General features: G+C 35.4%; 1 protein-coding gene across 1 annotated transcript; it reads right to left on the bottom strand.

Moving 5' to 3' along the window:
* Positions 1-183: 183 nt before the first annotated feature.
* Positions 184-9901, bottom strand: LOC107037911 (insulin-like growth factor-binding protein complex acid labile subunit). Its single transcript, XM_015256737.1, has 8 exons — positions 9265-9901; positions 8392-8560; positions 6812-6945; positions 5592-5853; positions 4918-5190; positions 4602-4847; positions 3090-3291; positions 184-1189 (listed from the first exon to the last, which is right to left on the bottom strand). Exons 1-8 carry the CDS (start codon positions 9699-9701, stop codon positions 972-974), a joined length of 1941 nt encoding a protein of 646 aa, XP_015112223.1. The 5' UTR covers positions 9702-9901; the 3' UTR covers positions 184-971.
* Positions 9902-10725: the final 824 nt, after the last annotated feature.

The raw sequence follows: 10725 nt of genomic DNA on the forward strand, positions 1-10725 counted from the left end.
GTTGACTAGTAATCTTCAGTGACATTGAGATTTTAGATTTCACTGGAAGTTCAATGAAATTCCCAATTTGTGAGCAACAGAAAGACGAGAATTCCCCAACCTACTTCAATTTTCAATGAAAATATGAATATTTAAAACTGAATTTCCAATCGATTGAGAATTCAAGAATATTTTTACCTGAATTATTCTGATTTTAATTCATTTTCATGGAATAATTGAACCGAAATTTACATTTTCCTTCAATTATTTTATAGTAATTATAATGTGATGAACATTTTCCGGAAGTTTACCAGAAAAAAAGCCAAAATTTCTAACAGTATTTGCGAAAAAATTTTAAACGATAAATTTATCTTTTGCTTCACAATTCTTCCTTAATTTCAAATAAAAATTCGCAAAATATAACTTCACTTTCCGATTACCTAGATTGAACAATGATTCTTCGTGTGATTTTGTCCCCACATTTCAGCGATTGAATCCCTCAAGTTTAGGGTCATTCTAGTTAATGTCAAGAATCCCTAAAAATGAATAATAACACGCGCGAAAAAATATAAATAGCACGGAAAAACCTAGCGAATTCAACAGCAAATTCGATTGAATTTCTACTGAATTTTGTTTAAAGAAAATGACCAATAGAAACTATTTTCTATCGAGACATTCTCTCTACAAATTCCTCGACATGAATTTCCCGAGTTTTCTCTACTCTATTTTCCTTCTCTTTCATACCAAAATCCAACAAAAAAACATTGAGAACATTTGAGCCGAGGAATTTCACTAGAAAATATGGCAACAGAATTATTTGTGCAGCGAAATCGAATTCCATTGACGTTTTTGGTAGAATTTTCTATCGAACGCCCTACGTTTCCCAACAAAATTTTCGTCGTACGTTAAAGTTTGTAAAATCACTAAAACATCCCTAAAAACTAAAGCTTCATTATCTCTCTGCATTCCTCTCATCCTCTCAGTACATAATTTTATTCGAGTGTCGCAGCAAATGATACATTACCACCAGATGCGGCAGCAGCAGCCGCAATAAAAAGGGTGGGCGGTAATGGAGGCAGGGTAGATGTTGTTTCAGTTGGCGTCTTCATCGTCGTTGGACAGTTACTGGTGACCCCATAGACCTTTGCATGGTTGACTTCCAGTGCAACCGTTAGGTCGGCCAGACCGGCGTCACACAACACTGGGTTATCTGTAAAAATGCGTGTTATTGTTATTTTTTTTTCTGCTTCTGGAAAATTTATCATTTTGGATGATGAAGATAAGGAAGGGTCGAGCCGAGGGAAGGACAATTGAGGGGGATTAATGGTGGAGGGAACAGACAACATTGATGTAACTCTTGAATCTTTGTATTTGGCAACCCCTTTTCCTTATCCGAGGTCAAACTCCGCTTGAATGAAACTTCATACATGGTAATGTACACTTCAGTAATCACTCGTTATCTCGCATTCATAGTTTTCTAAGTGTCGTATCTCGTGATTTTAGTGACTTATTGTGGCTCTGGCGTCATGAAATAACGATAATTCCGGTATCTAATCGTTCTAATAAATTCGAGTGAAAAATAATATTGGATGAATGGTGGCATGAAAATGTCATAAAACAAACTGCAGATTCATTTCCCAATGAGTAGCAATATTTAATAATCGAAACGGATTTGACGTATCGTGAGGGTACACTGAGAGAAAAACGACAAAGTTCTCAGACAAGTCTTACTTGAGCCAAGAAAATAGCTTTTTGAAAATTATCAAAAAAGGATTTTTTTGTGCCAAACATGCAGAGAGTACGTCGGAATGAAACATTTTTGTTACGAACATAGATTTAGTAGTTAAAAAAAAATTGCATTCTCTGTACACGCAAGAAATGTCATTTCTAGCACTACTCCTTCGTTATTCGATACTTCCATAGGTATTTTGCTCCCGAAACATCTTTGTTTTATGCGGAACAAGGGATAGTAGTTTTTCGTTTCGGCTGTCTAATAATCACAGACAAGAAATGAACCCTTAAATGAAACAATAATAATGAGATGAAAGCAATCTTGTAACTTAGGGATAAAATATTTGTTGATAAATTTTCCTCTATATGAGATATTTTCATCCTGAAAAGGCAACGTCCGGTGTGAATTATCCGCCTCTTGAGCCAAATATTTTGTTGCTGTCGAAAGCAGAACAATTATTCATGTTTGAGACTTTCAAATTCGAACCAAACAACTTCTTTTTTGGCAATTTTTAACTAGCGATTTTGTTGGCCCAAACAAGACTTGTTTGACAACGTGTTTGTTTTTCTCTCAGTGTAGCTCGCGGAAGGTCATTTGGAGATGAAAGTTTTTAAAATTTCTGTCTCCGACGCTTTGTTTACAAGGTATCAAGAGCAAAGGGCAGTAGATCATACTCCGTCTTCCATTTAAGAATATCTAAGGACTTCAGCTATTTTTCCCCATTCGACTCGAAATTTTCGGATATTTCTCAATTATTTTATTATTCAACTTTTGCACGTTTGAGTTTGAATTTCGATATTGAACTGTTAGAAAACATTTTACAAATCTGAGAAACAAATTAGATAGTTTATTTTTGGAGAAAGATTGATGAAATAATAAAAAAATGGCAATGTTTGAAAATTACGACCATTTTCAGTAAATAATTTATAAACAGTCGATTTTCTACCATGAAAATCATTTGTTCGGAATCGAAACAAATTTATTCATATTCAGAATTTTACCGAAACCTTCCGAAAGTTTAAACAATTTCAATTATTTATTTATAAACAACAAATGTTAAAAAAAATAATTGTCTGCAGAATGTAATTATAATGACGCTAAATATTCATGATTGTTTTCAAATTTTTCTCACGCAATTTAATTGACAAATTTGATGTCTGGAAATCATTCGTCTTCAAATAATCCCCCGAGCTTTCATGTTGTGAGGGTCACAATATGTCAGATCAATTTTGAGACATCCTGTACACCAATTAATCACAATAACAAGGGCAGTATTGTTATTATAATTCACTACACGACTCTTGAAATTTGTATTCCCTCAGAGCGGCGATCGTTTGGTCTTGTTTTGTGGCGTGATATGAATCATGAAAGTATTTACCTTGTAAGTAAATGCGTAATACATCGGGCACTCCATGAACTGTGCATCGTGTATTAGCGACCAATTCCGGTGTCAATGATCTTATCTCATTGGCACTGACATCTGCCCAGCATAAACCTGGAAAACCCCGGAAATCTCGTTCTGATAGTGTTATCAGACGATTGTTGGATGCATTGAGCTCCTCTAGAGCTGGCAAATACGTCTGTAAACAGTGATGAAAGAGAATAAAGCGGTTGTTGAAAAGGAATTCGATAATATTCGGTTGGAATTCCAATTCTTACATCAATTGGAAGACTCGTGGGTTTTAATTCATCAATTTTCATTGCTACGAAAATGGTACGAACACTGGTGGAAACAAAAGTTGAGGAGAGTGACATTCAACTTGATTTAGGAGGAAAGAAATCATTAAATTGCAGGTTTTACTGAACATTTAATGAAATTTCACATTTTTGAACAGCAGAAAGATGAGAATTTACTTGCATTTTCCATAATTGAACCGTAATTTTCCATTTTTTCGTAAAATTTTGAATTTTTAATATATTATATAGATAATACTGGGTTTTGGGTCCCAATTTTTTCAATCCATTAATTTTTGCATTAGAATGCAAATAGAACGAACACTATTAGGAAAAAATTGTGAGGAAAGTGACATTAAATTAGATATAGGGGAAAAGAAATCATGAAAATTCAGGTTTCACTGAGAATTCAGTGGAATTTCAATTTTTTAAACAACAAAAAGATGAGAATTTCCCAGCTTACTTGAATGTTCTGTCGAAACATGAATATTCAGTACCAAATATATTCATTCAAGAATATATTCCCCTGAATGTTCAATATATTATATAGATAATATTGTGCTCAAATGCGTTCTGACACCAATTGAAAGTTTCATGGGTTTCAATTAATTAATTATTATTAAATTTAGTTCAAGAGGAATGAAATATAAAATTTCACATTTCAGTGATACTTGAATGGAATTCAAAATTTTTTAATCGCAGGAGGATGAGAATTCTCCAATTTCCTTGAATTTCCAGTCAAAACCTGAATATTCAGTGCCAAATAAAATAATAAAAAATGAATAATCCTGATTATTATGTTGATCCATTCATTTTATTAATTTCTTTATGATCCTTCATGATCATTTAATTTGATCCCTTAATTGGCCATCTCCTGTTGGCTCTTTACGAAATAAAAAAGAAATGAACTGAATGAAATAAAATTCCCCACATTTTGCAATCAATTCAAAATTCAAGAATACATTCACCTGAATTTACCTGACATCCATTAATTGCCATGAAATAATTCTACTAACGTCCACTTTCCATTAATTTTCCCATAAAAGTTTGCATTTTCAATCACGAAATTCCTCAAAATTTCAGAGAAACAATATGCTAAAAATTCCCAAAAGCTGTAGCAGGACATTACCGGCAAAAATTGTCGACATTGAAGGGAAAAAGAATCATTCACATGAGAACAACAGAAGAGAATGCAAAAATAATGGAATGCACTCACCTCCGATGTGTCCTCAAGTGTCGTAAGTCTGTTGTAAGAAAGATCTAAGACACGCAGTCCCTCGAGACCCCTCAGATCTTGCGGTCCAATGGTTGGCCCCAGTGCATTATGACTCAGATTGAGCCTCTGCAATTCCCGCATTCCTATGAATAATGAGCCCTCTAGACTACTCAATTCATTATTCTGCAGTCGCATGTCTTGGATACTAGCACCAGGTATCTCCTCTCCCTCCTCCTCAACGAGATTCTACGTAAATCAATGAATTCATTAATCAGGGACAATTGTTTCAACCTTGAAAAATGTGTGCCTGACATACCTCAGTTGGTCCACGATAGAGACGGACAATTCGATTACTAGAAAGATCGAGGAGACGTAATTCCTTGAGTCCACGTAACAAGGCGAATGAAAATTCACTCAACTCATTGTGGGTCAAATTTAAACACTTTAATGATCTCAGGGGCCAGAGAGCACTGTTACTACCGTTGCCATCGCCACCAATGCTTGTATCACCGCCCAATGATTTCAGGGAATTATGACCCAATTCTAGATCTTCAAGCATCTCTGCCTCCACGAAATCTTCTTCTGTTAACTTTCAATTGATATTTAAAATTAATATTCATTGATATATTATTTTTTCGGGTGGAGAACATTTTTATGGGAATTTATCTCGAAATTGCAGAGAAAATTAAATAATTTAAAGTCCTTCACATTTTATATTTTAAAAAAATTAAAAAGGAATTTTTTATGTAAATTTTTTTTTGTGTACAGCCTCTACGAAATCTTCTTCTGTTAACTTTCAATTGATATTTAAAATGAATATTTGTTGATATATTATTTTATCAGATAGACAACATTTTTATGGGAATTTATCTCGAAATTGCAGAGAAAATTAAATAATTTAAAGTCCTTCACATTTTACATTTAAAAAAAATTAAAAAAGAATTGTTTATGTAAATTTTTCTCTGCGTATAGTTTTTGGGAATCAATTACCTCTTGCAGATTATTATAAGACAATTCTAAGAACTTTAGTCTTCGCGCCTTCTGCAGAGTTCCATCGAGACTGTGAATGTTATTGTGTTGAAGGAATAATGTTTCAAGTCTGTGGAGATAACGAAATTCCGTTGGGAGATGAGTCAATTCGTTGTCAGCGGCGTAGAGCATCTTTAGATTGTGTCCAGAAGCTGGTAGTTCACCGTCCAAAGACGTGAGTTCATTTGAATTTAGGAATAGCCACTCCAGTTGGTTCAGATCGCTAGTGGGAATTTAATAAAATTGAGTTAGAAAAAGTGGAATTAATGCGCAAATCATGAATAATTGAAATCTTTAATAGAGTCTATATTATTGATAAAATCAGTAAGATTTCATCTTCAGGAAACATTTTCTGTAGGAATTCCTTGACGTGAATTTTCAAAATTTTTTTTACTCCATTTTTCTTTTTCCCTTAAAACAAATTAAATAAAAAACAGAAAATTTGACCCTAGGAATGCCTATAGAAAATATCTCAGTGAACTAAATTCTATAGAAGAATGAAATTCTATAGGATTTTGGCTGATTCTATTGAATCATTCCACAGCTTCATTGTGCCTTTTTTTTAAATAGAAAATGTCCAATAGAAGCTATGTCATAGACAAAATCTAGGAATTTTTCTAGAAAATATCTACTGAGTAAATTCTATAGAAAAATCAAATTCTATAAATTTTTTCTATTAAATGTTTCTATAGAAAACGTCAATGGAAACTATTTCACAGAAAACGTGAGTGGAATTTCATTTTTGTAAACAATTTTTTCTATTGAGGTATTTTCTGTAAAAATTCCTCGACATTAAATTAATATTTTCCAAGTTTAAATAACAACAAAAAATGAAGTCTACCAATTTCTAAAGAAAATGCCTCAATAGGATATTCATAATTGAACATTTCAATTGAAAAAAAAACGCAAATAATTTTTCAATAGAAAAACTGATAAAAAGTTCAGTAGAATTTTTCACAAAATTCGCTAAATTTTTCTATGAAATTTTTTCGTACGTGATGTTGTGAACGTGAGAGAAGCAAACATTGTTTTCATTTTGAATCAATAAGACGTCAAGCGAAAGATTAATGGAATCGTCTTGAAGGAGGAAGCTTAATTGTCCCTCATTAACTCATCAGCCAATGACATCTTCGAGATACATTGTAAACAGGATATTAAGAGTGATGTTATGTTGTACATACCGGAGGGTTCGATTCAGTGAATTGAGATGATTTCTACCGACATGAAGATGTCGAACGAGTGGTGGAAGCGAACCGGGTATCATTTCCGATATCGAATTGCCGGCCATTGACAGATGCTGGAGTGTCGGATTGTACTGAAAATTTAATAGCGATTGTTGCAGTTCACTTGCATCATACACTGGGGAATTAGCGCATATCAAACACATGGAGAGAGAAGACATTCGTCACAAATTACTCCTGAATTTTAGTAAAAAAATTGACGAAAATATTGTTGTATTACAAAAAACGTCATTTCCTAAAATTCAATTTTAGTAAGAATTTCACGAAAACATTATAATTATTTTTTTATTAATTCGAGGGATAATTGAAGGACTCATTTTTGTAAAACGTTTACTGCATCAAAACCAAATGAAAATTCCCCATTTTTGAGTTACTGAAAACGCATGATTTAAGGTATATCCCTAGAAAATAAGTTTTTCTTACGATTGTCCGCATGTTTTTCATAGATAATGTTTATAACATTCCCCAGGGATTGAAAAAATTCTAACTAGCTGTACTACACAGCTTGGGAGATAATAAATAATGAAACGCGGGCTTTTAGCACGCAAGATCAAACGTGAGTTATTGTCCCCCGAACTCATTTTTTCCATCTCATGAGAGAATGGTTCTTACGATGTTCTTAAAAAAGGATTTCGGGGTAGATTGATAAATTCCGAATAAGGTCAGTTTTTTGTACAATTAATTAACAAATAATTCATTTGATTCAAACAGTTATTGTTGCCTTCACCAAAAACATGAGGACAGAAAAACTCAATGACTTATGAGAATGATGTAAATCAAGTGATTTAGAATTTTTTCCGGAAATTCTAGGGACCAACTTTTGGGTGGTATTGTCTTGGGATATATACCTTAAGCAGGAGATATTGAACTAGAATTCAAGGGATAATTCAAGGATTTATTTTTGTGAGACATTTACTGCATCGAATGCTTCAATCGTAATATCTCGAGAACAGTAGATTGAAATTTCTCATTTAAAAAAAAATTTTAAGGTATTCTTTCTTCAAAATGAGACATGAATTATTCAAGGTATATCTCTAAAAAAACAGGTTTTTCTCAGGATTGTCCCCATGTTTTTCATAGATAATGTTTATACTACCTCTCAGAGAGACCAAGCGGGAGTTATGGGTCCCCCAAACAATAAATTCAATGAATTCCAAATAAATTTCAAATGCAATGAATTTTTTATAAAATTTTATACTGCGTAGGTTCGGCGATATTCAACTCTAAAAAGTGGAAATTTCGTGAAATCATTACTTATCTACCTATTTAAATAATTAATCATTACTTATTTAATTAATTTAATTTCTTATTTAACAGTCATTGTTGTCGTCATCAATAACTTATGAGAATGCAATAAGTTAAATAATTCAAACTTTTTTTCCGGAAATCCATAGGGACGAACTTTTGGGTGGTATTATCTCGGGATGCGCCTTAATCAGGACATTGACGATTAAAGAAAGTCCGTTTCACCAAAATTCAGGAATAATTTACGACACTAATAAGTAATTTCGAACCATTACCTTGAAATCATCAGAATCAATGCGACTGATGCGATTTCTGCTGAGATCAAGTGTACGAAGCAGTGACAGATGCGATAAAATATGCCTCGGTATCGACAATACTTCGTTATCGGCTAGACTCAAGTATTGCGTGCGGCTCAATCCAGCGAATACTTCCCCATCTACATTACTGGAAAACAAATTCCTCATACACTCGTCAATTCCATCGGCATTACCTCAAAATTCATCCAGTGAAAAATACGAAATTTCGGTAAAAACTTCCGGAGCCATAATCGACTCATTTACAAACTTCAAACCTAAGGGTCATTGTGATTTATTATTTAATTACTGCCACTGATAAGTGCGATAAATGCATACATAAACACGTTACACAGTCATCTGAAAAAGGTCAGGCACGATTAAGCCTATCTTTATTTATTGTGAGGCGCCAGAAGTTGCAACGGCCTGTGGCAGACGCTTTATTTTATCGAAAATTTATTTTTCGTTCCGAGGTATCTCGAATTATGAACAGACTCGGTGTAACGATGTGGTTTACGTGGTGTTATTGTTGTTTTCGACTAGACAGGGGCATGAAAAAACCACGTGCTCTCTGCATGTGGCCCAACACTGGTAATTCACACGTCTCACATTATGGGAGAGTCGGAGATGAATGGAGAGTTTCTTCGAAAAATTATATTTATCACATCTTTGAGTGAAGTGAGTAGTGGTGTGTATGCTATAGTCAGACACACGTGGTACAACCTTCTGTCCATTTGTATTTACAACAAAATAAGGGAGAAAACGCTGACGGAGACCAACGCAGTGGTCACTCATTTGCAGTTGATATTGACCGAACAAATGGCACGAAACATGAATGACACTGTTGACACTTACCTCAGATGATCATGATTCAATTCAAGCCGTGTTATCGACATCCTGAGCTCCTTAAAACCATGCCGCGATATATCGCGCAATTGTGAGTGCGAAACTCTGAGAGTAATCTGCTGTTCAGCAGTGAATTTACCCCTGAGTGCATCAGCAACTTGTCCAAATGACTCCATTCTTTCGCACACAACTTCAATTCTTTCACCATGACCATGTGCATTAATATTTTTAACACCACCACCACTAGCACCACTGACACTACCACTCGGTACAATAACACCAACATTACCCGGATCAGTGGATGGTGTTACTGATACTGGATTAACAACAACTGGACTTGAAAAATCCTCCTGTCTGCATGTGCATGGACTTATCTCACGTCTAACAGCACAATGTAGACTCGAACTGGCGGCGAGTCCGAGTAGAGTGTAAAGTAAACCAGACATTGTATCAACAACTTATTATTTTTTTTCCACTCTCTCTTTCTCTCTCTCTCTCTCCCTTCAAAACTTATTATTCAATACAGCCCGATGGGTAATTGTACTCTCTTAGTCAACGTTATGCTACCGACTATCCTAATCACCATCCAAACAACCAAGAGTCCCCATCCGCAATGATTCCGGAACGGACCATGCGCGCACCCCCCGCAAACAACCAATTGCCGACAAGTATCTTCGTCGATTCTACCCCGGCCCCCCCTTCTACCACCCCTTGGCTCATCCACCCTGCGGGCTCACCCCCACCCCCCGTGTTTCCCCTTGTGACAATCAATCAGCCGACTCGCTTTGCCCAGTAGTCTGCTTTCCCCCACCTCCGGCACAATCCTCCTGACCTCCTACTCCCTCTCACTCTCCTCTATCTCACTATTTTTTTTTCCCTCTCCCCAACGCCGATAGTCCCTCTCACTCTCTTCTCTGTGCGTTTTCTTTATTACTGTCTCCAATTCTTTTTGTTCAATTTTTTAACTTCCATGCCATCAACTCTTGTTACACTTCAACTTGGATTGTCACGGTTATTAGATTTGGAGGATTAAGCCACTTGTCACTTTGAATTTTCTCGGGTTTAAGGGGGATCCGGGAATTGGGGTGCATTTGTAGGGGTTTTTTGGGGTAATTGGGTAATTATTGAGACGGGGGAATTGATGGGAGGCAATTCGTCACGCGTGCGTTTCAAACTGCTGGCGCCACGAACGCACCGACAACATTAAATCGTAGCTGGCCGTGCGGGACTTACTTATAGCCTGCGCCGACGAGGTTTGTATGGCAAGTACGAAAACACAAACAGGACTGATTGCCGATGGGAAATGGGACCTTTGCGGGAAAGACTTGGGGAAATGGTTGATTGGAGGCTACTTGGGATTAACTTGTCTTATCGGGAAAGACTTTCTACGATTTTTAGGCGCAACTGTTTGTTTAGTTATTGTTTGGTTTGCAGTTTGTTGATTATAGAGACGACAAGTCGACTCAAAAC

The sequence above is a fragment of the Diachasma alloeum genome, unplaced genomic scaffold (assembly GCF_001412515.2).
Source record: "Diachasma alloeum isolate Michigan unplaced genomic scaffold, Dall2.0 Dall_scaffold_00271, whole genome shotgun sequence".
Taxonomy (NCBI): Eukaryota; Metazoa; Arthropoda; class Insecta; order Hymenoptera; family Braconidae; genus Diachasma; species Diachasma alloeum.